Genomic DNA, 13,129 nt, shown 5'->3' on the forward strand with positions numbered 1-13,129 from the left:
ACTCTGGGGTGGTAACGTCTCAGATATCTTGCCCTGGGCTCAGCACATGGATCCAATCACAAGGCTGGCTGGCTTTCTGACGTTAAGGATGTTCAGCATGTCACTAAACACACTCACAAGCTTCTACAGATACATCATTGAAAGTGTTCTGATCTGCTACATCCCGGTCTGGTACAGCAAATTGAATGCACGGGGCAGTAAGCCGCAGAAAGCCCAACATATCTGGGCACATCCCTCCCCCACCATTGGTTGTATCTTCAGGAGGCAACGATCCCCACCATCTCGTCACTACTACCATGAGGGAGGAGGTACAGAAGCCTCATGTCTCACCACATTCAGGAACTTCCCTTCAACCAAAAGGCATAACCCTAATCAGTTTAGCACCACTATGATCACCCCGATAGTCTGCACTAACAGGGACCTTCTCCCACACTGCCACTGTGCCCTCTCTTGTTAAATTTATGCACATTTTATGTTTATCATGGATGTTACGATGCTGTGCAGCCGTGATACTGCAAGCCCCCACGCGCACACGTGCATATGACCATGAACTTCGACTGGCCCGTGTAAGCGCAAAGGGCAGTGGGGATTGAGGGGAGGGGGTGGTGGTGTTGGATCAAGATGCCAACTCCCTCCCTCCCATCCTCACACTGAGGCCATACTCACCCTCTGCCGTGGCCCCCAACAGAAACGACCTGCAGGTTGAGCGACCCCCGGCCTCGAGCTGGCCGACTGCCCGCCCACTGCCCCACCACCATGCCGGCGATCTCTAGCTTTCCTCCCTGCGAGATCTGCTGGAGGCCTAGATGATAAGAGTGCATGAGAGAGAGAGAAACATTCAGGTTACATGGAAGATGACACTGACCAGCCCATTTCACTAGGTCAGTCTTCTCGCCGGCCAGAATATACGGCCATCCCAGCATACCTGCAACAATTCCTGCCAGCAACTCAGTGTAATTGGGAAGGGGACAGGGAGTTCCTAGGGAATATCACTGCAATCCAGGTGCAAGTATCAGAGCGCATGTGTATTTCTAGTTGACCCCATGACAGAAAGGATATGGAGAGAGGGTGCATATCCTTGTGTGCGTACAAGCTGCCCAAAGAGACTGTGGGTACAGATCAAAGGAGAACATCTCCTACTTTACCTGCAGGCAGGTACCGGGGTGGGACACAGCTCGCAATTGCAGAAAATATGGCAGCAAATCACCGCAAGGCAAACTCCCACGCGCTGGTGGTGAAGGCAGGGTGCAGGGAGTAATCTAGGGCAGGTGTTCCCAACATTTTTTATGCCATGGACCAAGGTATCTGTGGACCCCAGGCTGGGAACCCCTAATCTAAGGCGTCGGGTTTGGGGGACATCGGCACTGAACCTCCCCAAGCTTTGTGCATTCAGTGACCTGCATCACACAGTAGTGGCAGAGGTTCGAATCCAGAACTGAGGCTGGAGAGATGGAGGACCTGCCCTGTCTCTGAACTCCAACAAAAGGAACTCAAGGGAGGATTCACTTTCACAGGAAACATGGCAGCAAACCGGCACACAGTTAGCTCCCACAAATAATTGGACATCACGGTAGCGTAACTGTTCTCCCCCCCACCCCCCCTTCTCACCGGCTTAAAGAGCAGTAACCCGAAGGGTTGGCCAGTCCTATGAAGTTTCTTACCGGCGAAACTCCGGCCCCGGCCCTGAGGGGGCGGAACTGGCCCGAAGGAGCGGCCATACATGGGCATGGGGTAGAAGGGTGCCATCATGGGGGGCACGAAGGCTGGCGGGGGCATCGATGGTGGTAGCATGGGCTGCCGGGTTAGGTTGAGCCCCTCCAGGATGCTCTGCCTCATCTTCTCCACCTTGGCAACCTGGTCTGCCTAGATTGGGCAAAGGGAAGGGGTGGCAGTGGAGAGAGAAAGTTACGATAGCATCAGCTGTAGCGGTACCAACAAATGTCCTCACCAGCTGGCCAGAAGCCATCAGTTGCTGCAGAAATTCTCATTCCTTCCTACGCCCCCAACCGTCCAGAGGTGACGGCTCAAAGATCAAAGCCCACGTGGCGGGCATGTTCGGAGGCTGGAAGTGTCGAATCAGCTGCTGTTGCTGATAATAAAATAACTGGGCCCAAAAGACGTGCCCTCTTATGACTCAAGCATTCTCTTTATTTTCACAAACAAGAGAAAACCTGCAGATGCTGGAAATCCAAGCAGCAGACACAAAGCACTGGAATTAACTCAGAAGGCTAGGCAGCATCTATAGAAAGGAGTAAAGAGTAGACGTTTCGGGCTGAGACCCTTCAGCAGAACTGGAGAAACCAGATGAGGAGTCAAAGTAAGAAAGTGGTGGGAGGAGGGAGAAACACAAGGCGACGGGTGAAACTGGGGGGGGGGTAAAGAGTGGGGAAGTTGATTGGCGAGAGAGGTACAGGGCTGGAGAAGGGGCAATCTGATAGGAGAGGACAGAATGCCATGGAAGAAAGCAAGAGGGGGCGGGGGGAGGAGAACCAGAGGGAGGCAATGGGCAGGCAAGGAGGTAAGGTGAGAAAGGGGAAAAAGGCATAGGAAATGGTGGATTACAGGAAGTTTGAGAAATCAGTGTTCATGCTAGCAGGTTGGAGGTTACCCAGACGGAATATAAGGTGTTGCTCCTCCAACCTGAGTGTGGCCTCATCAAGACAGTAGAGCAGGCCACGGATTGACATGGCGGAATGGGAATCGGAAGTGGAATTAAAATGGGTGGCCACTGAGATATCCCACCTTTTCTGGCAGACAGAGCATAGGTGCTCAACAAAGCGGGGTGGTGGAAGACGTATGGTGGGAGGTGGCAGAAGTTAGAGGATAATATGCTGGTAGGGTGATAGGGGTGATAAGGAGTTGGGGTAAGGGCAGATGTGGGTGAAATTCTTTCTAATTTACTTGTGCACAAGGAGAACAGCATGGGCCTGTCACCCAAACTGTTCAAGTCTGAAAAAAACACTGCCACTTTATTGGCTTATAGGTTACGGACATTGATCATTGTAAATTGTACATGTTTGAATTCCTTACTCGTGAGATCAAACGCCATTCACAGTAGAGGTGTTAAAGTCAATCGAAACTTCAAGCAAATTGATGATGGCATTTTGAAGTTAATAAATACAATAGCTGTTGGGTATGTTTCACATTTTTGTTATCTCCTGTAGCTCCAGCAGCCCCTATTGTGTAAAGGGGCACTATGTTTTACGAGACCTTTCTGGAAAAGTCTCACTCGTTTGGTTTGAGTACACACCGTCTCGTCTGTAGTAAGCAGAGATGTCTCCAGTGGTCTCACTTCAAAGCTCTTGCTTGAGTACAACTGTTCCAGGCTATATTGTTGTCTTTATTGCAACTTCTACAGAAGTCTCCTGCATTGAGTATAGGAGATGAGATGTTACACTGAAGTTGTATTAGACATTGGAGAGGCCTCATTTGGAACACTCTGTGCAGTTTTGGTCACCTACCTATAAGAAAGGTATATAAGATTGAAAAAATACAAAGAAAATTTACAAGGATGTTGCTGGGTCTAGAGGACCCAAGTTTATAAGGAAAGATTGAATAGGTGAGGACTTTATTCCTTAGATGAAGAAGACTGATAAGAGATTTGATAGAGGTATAGATAGGGTAAATGCAAGCAGGCTTTTTCCACTGAGATTGGATGAGACTACAACCAGAGGTCATGGGTTAAGGGTGCAAGATGAAAGGTTTAAGGGGGGCGGGGAGAGAGAAGAGGTGCTAGTAAATTTGCAGCTGACAAAAACTGGTGGAGTTGTGGATCCTGTGGAGGGTTGTCGTAGGTTACAACAGGACAGTGGCAGATGCAGAGCTGGGCTAGTAGATGGAGATCAACCTGGAAAAATTGGAAGCAGGCTTTCCCACTGAGGTTAAGTGGGACTGCAACTAGAGGTCATGGGTTAAGGGTGAAAGGTGAAAAGTTTAGGAGAACATGAAGGGAAACTTCTTCTCTGAAAGGGTGGTGAGAGTGCAGAAAGAGCTGCCAGTGCAAGTGGTGCACACGAGCTTGATTTCTACATTTAAGAGAAGTTTGGATAGGTACATAGATGGTACGGGTATGAAGGGCTATGGTTCAGGTCGATAGGACAAGGCAATTTAAATGGGTTGGCACAGATTAGATTCTGTGCTGTACTTGTCTACGACCCTAAGTGTGCAGTAATTCACTTTGGAAGGTTGAATTTGAAGGCAAAGTACAGGGTTAGTGACAGGATTCTTAGCAGCGTGGAGGAACAGAGGGACCTTGGCGTCCACGTCCATGGATCCCTCAAAGCTGCCGTGCAAATTGGTAGGCTTGTTAAAACGGTGCATGGTGTGTTGGCCTTCATGACTTAATTCTACAACGCTGTGGTTCTATAAAACCCTGGTTAGACCGCACGGACGGTTCGGCTCTGGTTGTCTCATTACGAGGAAGATGTGGCAGCTCTAGGGAGGATTCGGTGGGGGGGAGGGAATTTACCAGGCTGCTACCTGGAGCAGAGTGCATGTTTTATGAGAATAGGTTGAGAAAGCTACGGCTTTTCCCTTTGGAGCGAAGGAGGATGAGGTGGTTTGAAAGAGGTTAACAATTGATTCCTTGGTCTTACTCATGTTGAGTGCAAGGTTGATGTGATATCTCTCAACCAAATGAACTAACTCACTGCTGTATGCCTCCTTGTAAACATTTGAGATTCTGCCGACAAGTTGTGTCATTGGTGAACTGAAAGATGGCGTTTGCGCTGTGCCTAGCCAAATAGACACGAGTGTAGACAGTAGGCAGTGGGCTAAAATCACATCTTTGAGGCCCACCAGTGTTCATTGTCAGTGATGAGATGATGTTAATTTGGACCCATGTTGACTGTGGTCTCTTGATGAAGAGGTCAACGACTCAGTTTCGAGAGGCTGAATGTTAGTATTTCACGGGGCTGAATGGTACCATAGCGGTTAGTGCAACCACTTTACATCACCAGTGATCACCAATCAGGGTTTGAACAGCACTGCCATAAGGAGTTGTACGTTCTCCTTGTTATGACGTGGGTTTCCTCTCACATTCCAAAGACATACAGATTAGAGTTAGTGAGATGTGGGCAAGCTATCTTGACGCTAGAAGCATGGTGACACTTGTGGGCTGTCCCCGGTATTCGTGCTATGTTGACTGTAGATGCACTCGGTGTACATTTGAACATCAAAACGTCCAGTGGAGAGCACTCAGACTGGTTGCATCACCATCAGGTAAGGAGCGGCCACTGCACAGGATGAGGAAAAAGCTGCAGAAACTTGCAAACTCAACCAGCTCCATCATGGGCACTAGTACCCCCAGCATTGAGAACATCTTCAAAAGACAATGCAAAAAGACGGCATCCATCGTTGAGGAGCCCCAGCATGGACATGCCCTCCTTCTCATTGCTACCATCAGGGAGGAAGTATAGGAGCCTGAAGACACACACACTCAACATTTTAGGACAGCTTCTTCCCCTGCGTCATTAGATTTGAATACTACCTCACTATTTTTCCTCTTTTTGTACTTTTTTTTGTGTGTACTTATTGTAATTTAGCTTTTATTATAGATTGTAAAGTACTACTGCCTCAAAGAAACATATTTCATGACATATGCCAATTACATTAAAGCTGGTTAAAATTCTAACCAACTTGTCCACTGGAGAGGTGCACCCCATGGCTAACAAGGCACCACAGTAAAATGCAGTATTTACCAACACTCCCAGTGAGAAACAGTTAACCTCATGATCTAAAGTCAGAGCATGACAAGGACTTGTGCGCACAAGCACATGCCAGAGGACCTACAGCAGCCAACTGACTATTGAGGCAAAGGATGCTGACAGCATTTGAATAAAGGCAGAAGCTTACCTGACCATCACAGAGGTCGATGAGGGGAGCCTTCTCGCGGGTGGCCCGCACCAGCTTGCTGTGGAGAAGCTTGCCGTCAAAGTAGATCCAGGGACAGCAGTGCTCCCAGGGGATGGGCTGCCCACAGGCGTCGTTGGCGAAGAGGGCCGTGTCAACGCCACTCATGAACAAGGCGGCCAGCTGAATCCCGCGGGCGTCCAGTTTCTCGATCTTGACTCAGGAAGAGAAATGGGTTTGGGTTACAGCCCCTGGCAGTGGGCTCAGAGCTCTTCTCTCCTACCCCCAAACCCCATGCTTCCTGGTTAATTACATTTCCCAACCCCCTCCCCCCACCAAACCAACTCATTGGGCTGACCACCACTGCCCCCAGACTCGCGCTAAGGAGATCAATGAACACTGGCCTCCATCGCTTGGGGCACTGTAGGAATTGCAAAGTTTTTGTGCCGTTGTCTAAGAAGTTGATGCGAGTTCACTTGTTAGCATGGTGTGCAGTTTTGGTCACCTGGCTTGAGAAAAGACGTTATTAAACAAAGAGTGCAGAAAGGATTTACCAGGCTGTTGCTTGGACTCAGGGGCCCCGAGTTGTAAGGAGAGATTACGTGGATGAGGACTTTATTCCCTGGGGCAAAGGAGATTGAGGGATGAAGTGTGGCGACATTTGCAGGCAGCCACAGCATAAGCCTCAGACTGTGTTGCTCAATGACACAAAACAACATATTTCCCTGTATGTTTTGATGTACATGTGACAAATAAGTCTCATGGTATGTGGGCTGAGGACTGGCACATGGCTTTCCATAAGACATTTGAGCATGATTAGGCCACTCAGCCCATCAAGTCTGCTCCACAGTTCCATCATGGCTGAGTTATCCCTCTCAACCCCATTCTCCTGTCTTCTCCCCATATCCTTTGACACCTTTACTAATCAAGAACTTATCAACCTCTGTTTTCAATATTCCCAGTGACTTAGCCTCCACTACCATCTATGTCAAAGAATTCCACAGATTCACCACCCTTTGGCTATAAACAAAAATTCCTGCTCATCTCTGTTCTAAAGGGATGCCCTTCTATTCTGAAGCTGTGCCCCCTGGTCCTGGATTCTGCCACTATAGGAAACATCCTCTCCACATCCATTCTACCCAGGCCTTTCAATATTTGATAGATTTCAATAAGACCCCTCACCCCTCCTTCTAAACTCCAGTACATATAGTTCACTGAAAGTAGTATCACAGGTAAGCGGAGTGGTGAAGACAGTTCAAAGTAAATTTATATCAAAGTACATATATGTCACCGTACACTACCCCATTTTCTTGTGGGCATTTACAGTAAATACAAACACGATAGAATTAACGAAAAACTGCATATCGCAAAGACAGACAACCAACATGCAAAAGATAACCGTGCAAAAACAACGAAAAAGAAATAAGCCATAAATATCCATGGGTTATGGAATTAATCTGGTGCTGCTGGGCTTCTCAGTCAGGGCTCTGAGTATAGGAGATGGGACATTATGCTGCAGTTGTGAGAGACATAGGCGATGGCCACACAGCTTTGGTTACCCTGTGTTATAGGGAAGATGTTATTATAAAGTGTCCAGAAAAGATTTACTCAGATGTAGCCTGGACTTTGGGGCGCAAGTTACAAGGGTAAGTTACGTAGACAAAGACTTTGTTCACTGGAATGCAGGCGATCGAAGAGTGACCTGACAAAGGTATATAAGTTCATCAGGGGTACACAGAGTCTGAAAGCAGAGTCAGTTTCCCAGGGATGGGCTGTTAAAATCAGAGGTGACAGATTTAAAAGGGACATCTAGTGGTAGCTTCTTGATGCAAAGAGTACTTGGTGTGAGCTGTCAGAAATAATAATGGCTGAGGCAGACACCTTATTAATGTTTAAAAGCCATCTAGATAAGTACCATGGACAGGAGAGGTTAGCAGGACTATGGGCCAAGTACAGACGGTTGGGACAACATAGTAGGCGTGGACAAGATGGGCTGCAGGTCCTGCAAGAACACTTCTGGTCTCCACAGTACACGAAGACTGGCTGGAATATCCATGGATGAAATGTTCAGCCCATTGGGAAAGCTTTGGAAATCAGGAAGCTCATTTGTCTTAAGCACAGGGGCCGAGGGTTTATGTGACATCTGTGGATGTCAAGGGGAAATTCCCCTTGCACTGTCACAGTGACAGGTGTGGGTGGCACTTCCTCCCCATCCCAAAAGCAGCCGGTAGCAATTTCCGATCACACTGGGCAATAATGGGAAACAACTTCCCTCTCCGAACCCACCCCTTTCCCGTCTGCATACAGCTTTCTCCGCTGAAGTACACGGCACAGTCCCCAGTAACCACCAACACTGCACCTCCCCCCCACCCCTCCCCACAGCCCCTTGTACCTTCAGTTCCTGGAGCTGGTCTGGCTCGTACAGTTTGGAAGAAACAGCCTGTGCTAGAAACGCATCCAGTTCGTATCTGTGCAAAATCCGGCTCCCTGGCCACTGCATCATGTACCTGCAGAGGGAGGGGAAGAGAAAAAGAGAAAGCCCTCGGTGATAGGAAGCAGACAGATCCCCCAAGCCACAGCCAGACCAAAGGATGGTGCACACCCTGGGGTGATGAAAATTAGAAGGGCTACTAAGAGAGCAGAGCTGGAAACCATACTGGAAACATATCCACTACAGGACTTGACTTGTAGTCCCTTGGTGCAGATAGCACAGTAGTTGGTGTGACACTGTTACAGCATCAACAATCTGGGTTCAATTCCACTACCTGTATGGAGTTTGTACTCTGCCCGTGACCGCATGGGTTTCCTCACACATTCCAAAGACGTACAAGCTCGGGTCAGCAAGCTGTGGGCATGCTATGTTGGTGCCGGAAGTGTGGCAACACTTGCAGGCTTCCCTCAGCACAATCCTAGGACCGTGTTGATCACTGAAGCAAATACGGCGCATTTCACTGTGAGTTTCAATGTCCATGTGACAAATAAAACTAATATTCGTGTATCAAAATGGAAGGAAAGCAAGACAATAGGTGGGGAATAACTGAGAATTTGGGGTAGAAAATCTTCAGCCAGAAAATGGTATGGACTTGGAAACCACATGAATCTGGTTATGACACATTCAGGGCAAGGGTCCAGGTTGGGAACCTCTGGACCAAATGGACTCAGTGAGAGGCAGTACAGTTCATTCAGAAAGCACACCAACCCCTTGACTTCCTTGGGTCCAGCAAAGGAAATTCTCCAATAGATTTAACAATTTTTACAGATGTACCACGGAAAGCATCCTATCCAGATATATCGCAGCCTGGCACAGCAACAGCTCTGTCCAGGGATTACAGAGTCCATGGCACAAATCAGCCTCCCCACTTCATTGATTCTGCCTCGGTAAAACAGCCAAAATAATCCTGGACCCCTCCCACCCAGTCATTCTCTCTTTTCCCCTCCTGTCGGGCAGAAGGCCTGACAACACGTACCACCGGGCTCGAGACAGCTTCCACCCCACTGGTTGTTATCAGATTCTTAAATCAAGGACAGTTGCCATTTTGTCAATCAAGAACCATTATCAGACTCTTGAATAAACCTCTGGTGAGCTAAAGATGAACTTTAGATCTCCCAATCCCTTATAATTTATTTGTCTAGCTGCACTGGTCTTTCTCTGTAGCTGAAATACTATTCTGCTTTCTCTTTACCATCTCCATGTACTTCTATATGGCATGATCAAATAAGAGTTGTATGTGTGGAATGTATTGCCACAGGCCAGCTGTGCTGGTCCAACCACACTTGGGAGTATTGGGAGCAGTACCATACCCAAGAGATGTGCTGGCATTGGGCAGGGTCCAGAGGCTGATCCCATGAATCAGAGTTAACGTATGAGGAGGAGAGCTCATTGAAACCTATTGAATATTGAAAGTCCTAGACAGAGTGGATATATGGAGAGGATGTTTTCAATAGTGAGGGAGTCTAGGACTAGAATAAAGACCAGCCTCAGATTAGAGGGAGATGATTTTTTTTTTAGTCGGAGGGCAGTGAATCTGTGGAATTCATTGCCACAGACGACTTGGAGGCCAAGTAATTGTGTACATTTAAAGTGAAGGTTGGTAGTTTCTTCATTAACAAGGGCATCAAAGGTTACGGGAGGAGAATGCGGTTGAGAGGGATAATAAATCAGCAAAGTGGAGGTACTCAACAGGTCAAATGCCCTAATTCTGTTCCTACGGTTTATGGTCTTTTCCCTGTATCTCAGTATGTGACAATAATATACCATCACCAATGACTCCCACTTCCTTCCCAGAGCTGAAGATATCAACTGGGCCAACCTCCTCTGCTGTTACCTGTAGAATCTGCACACACCCTCTTGTCCAGGACCTCAGCAATACTGTACTTCACTCTTTACAATTTACTTTTGGGTCCTTGTCTACTTAGAGGTGTAGCAGATAAGCATTACAGCTCCAGACGCAGGCTTAATCCCAAACCAACTCCCTCTCCGAATCTGGTTGTTAGGTGGAAGACACATTAGTGTAATGCTTTACAGCACCAGGGATGGGAAGATTGGGGTTTGATTCCCAATGTCTTTAAGGAATTTGCATGTTTTCTCTGTGGCCACGTGGGTCTCCTCCCACATTCCACAGGCAGGCAGGTTCGTAAGGGATGGTGAATTGTGAGCGTGCTATGTTGGCGAGGCTTAACGGCTGCCCCCAGCAGCATCACAGGCACACTTCACTATATGCTCTTTTGTACAGTACTGTGCAAGGGTCTCAGGCACATTTATACTGTACAGCGAGGGGCCCAAGACTTTCGCACTGTATTTGTCACCACGGAGAACTGCGGGAGGGATGTGAGACAGGTGGCAGAGCGGGAGGCTGAGTGACTGCAGACACACCAGGCACTGAGACATCAAGTATGCCGAGTCGGAGAGTTGGGAAGAACAAAGAGATCAATGTAAGTGGTGGTGGTGGGCGGGGGGGGGAACGGGGGTGATGATCAGCCAGGAGTCAGTGTTTTTATGCTGTACCTCTGACGCCCTGTCCTTTTATAACAGCCTAATATTTACTCTACGGAAAGCACTCACCATCATTTTGAATGCCTTTGACAGACTGAAAGTAGAACAATACAGCACAGTACAGGCGCTTCAACTTACTCCAAGCAAGATCAGTCTAATTCTTCCCTCCCACGTAGCCATCATCCATGTGCCTCTACCACCATGCCTGGCAGGGTGCACCACACACCCATCTGTGTGTAAAAAAACTACCTCTGACATCCCCCCATGCTTTCCTCAATCACCTTAAAATTAGGCTCCCTTGATCTTTTAACTTTCTCTGCTCCAATCAGAGCGACCCCAGTTTTGGCAGCTTCACACCCCCCCCTTCCCCGCCCTTGCTCTTCTCTGTCAGAGAGAAACTCCCCTTGTTGGACATGGGGCCTTCGTGAATGCTTCCAGTCATCATAGCAACCGGGGGGAATGAGATTACCCAATGAAGCTCTATAATCTGACCCGCTGGGTGTTTCCAGTGCTTTCGACCTCCGCCCCAAGGATACGGGGCTTCGCCCCTCATCATAGCAGCCCTCAGGCCCCTCCCGCCAGCGGCCCTCACCGTAAGACGCAGCAGAGCAGCAGCAGGTGGGTGGGGACGTTGGCAGGGTTCAGCATGCCGGGTGTGTCAGACTTCAGGCAGGCCAGGAAGGCCCTCATGCGCCGGTTCTTGTCCTCCACGGCCTTGCCCAGCCACAGCTTCTTCAGGTTGGGGCAGGTCCACTCACGAAAGGTCAGGGCCGTCACCAGCTCCGGAGTCTGGGGCGACTTGCCCTTGTAGGCCGACCACTCCTTAATTATGACAGGGGGCACTGAGGTAGGAAGGGGATGGAGGGAGAGAGACAGAGCACCAAACATAAACAGAGTGGATAGCTTCAACAAAGGCAAATCTAAGCACACCAGAAACCGTAAAAGATTCTGCAGACGCTGGAAAACTTCATACACAAAATGTTAGAGGAACTCGGCAAGTCAGGCAGCTATCCATGGAGGGGAATAAACAGTCAACGTTTAGGGACTCACCTGATGCTGCCTATATGACTGAGTTCCTCCACCCTTTAGTGCATGTTACAGCAGAAACTGAGCCAGACTCGCCGTTTGAAGCAGTGATCAAAGCTCAAGGCAAATTTATTATCAAAGTATGCATATACTACCTCGAGATTTATTTGCATGCAGGCATTCACAGAAGAACAGATATATAAAAGAATTTTATGAAAATCTATAGACAGAGTAACAAACAACCAATGTGCAAAAGAAGGCAAACTGTGTAAATAAAAGAGTATTGAGAACATGGGTCCTTGAAATTAAGTCTGAAGATGACAGAATCAGATCAGAGTTCAGGTGATTGAGAAGGTTATCCGCATCTGTTCAGGAACCTGATAGTGTGGGACCCAAGGCTTCTGTACCTCCTGTCCAATGGTAGTAGTGAAAAGAGAACATGGCCTGGATGGTTGGGGAAGTGGGGTGGGAATCTTTGATAATGGACGCTGTTTTCTTGTGGCAGCACACCATATTGATGTGCTGAATGGTGGGGAGGGCTTTGCCTGTGATGAATGATGGACGGGGCTGTATCCACCACTTTCTGAAGCCATTTCTGTTCCAGGACATTGGGGCGGGGGGGGGGGGGGTTTGTGTCGGTAGAAATGACCAGAGGTTGGGAAAGGAATGGACAAAGCACCCTGCCACCAATATCCATCCACCCCTTCCGTGCTGAGCAGCAGGCGGTACCTTCCACGGGGATCCTCCTCCGCAAGGCGAGGCGCTCAGCCCTCCGCTGGGTCTCGGACAGGCTGAAGAGAACTCCGTAGATGTACTGGCGGGCTGATCTGTAGAGCAGAGTGGCGGGAGGCAAGTCGTTGTTGGCCTCATCCTCGATGCACACGGGGAGCTTCAACTCGCCCTGGGGGGGGGGGGGAGAGGGGTTCAGCAAAAAGCAGAACACAGACATGTCAGTACTCTTCCCCCCTCCACCAATGTTGAATCGCAACAGAAACTTACATGCAAGTGATCAATGGGAGAGTTGAACCCACGTTGGGTAACCTTGCGTCATATTTAATCACTTGCACAAGGGATTCGAGAGTTTGTAGTAAAGAGAGGAAGGAGCTTTAAACAGATCTGGCTCAGTGGTTAACGTAACACTATTATAGCATGAGAGACCCAGGTTCAATTCCTGCTGAGTTTTCTCCGGGGCTCCAGTCTGCTCCCAAATTCCAAAGACGCTCCGGGTTAGTAGGTAATTGGGTAGCGCGGAAAACATTG

General features: G+C 48.6%; 1 protein-coding gene across 2 annotated transcripts in view; it reads right to left on the bottom strand.

Annotated features, from left to right (window-relative positions):
- fam120c (family with sequence similarity 120 member C) overlaps positions 1 to 13,129 on the bottom strand; it is a 68,209-nt gene that overhangs the window by 2,705 nt on the left and 52,375 nt on the right. For both annotated transcript variants that reach the window (XM_063035285.1, XM_063035284.1), the window contains exons 10-15: positions 12,599 to 12,770; positions 11,436 to 11,685; positions 8,243 to 8,357; positions 5,854 to 6,063; positions 1,662 to 1,863; positions 667 to 802 (exon numbers count right to left, since the gene is read on the bottom strand). In XM_063035285.1, the coding sequence (XP_062891355.1) occupies positions 667 to 802; positions 1,662 to 1,863; positions 5,854 to 6,063; positions 8,243 to 8,357; positions 11,436 to 11,685; positions 12,599 to 12,770 (1,085 nt within the window). The remainder of the gene's footprint in view (positions 1 to 666; positions 803 to 1,661; positions 1,864 to 5,853; positions 6,064 to 8,242; positions 8,358 to 11,435; positions 11,686 to 12,598; positions 12,771 to 13,129) is intronic.

Source organism: Mobula hypostoma, chromosome 28 (assembly GCF_963921235.1).
Source record: "Mobula hypostoma chromosome 28, sMobHyp1.1, whole genome shotgun sequence".
In the NCBI taxonomy this organism is placed as follows: Eukaryota; Metazoa; Chordata; class Chondrichthyes; order Myliobatiformes; family Myliobatidae; genus Mobula; species Mobula hypostoma.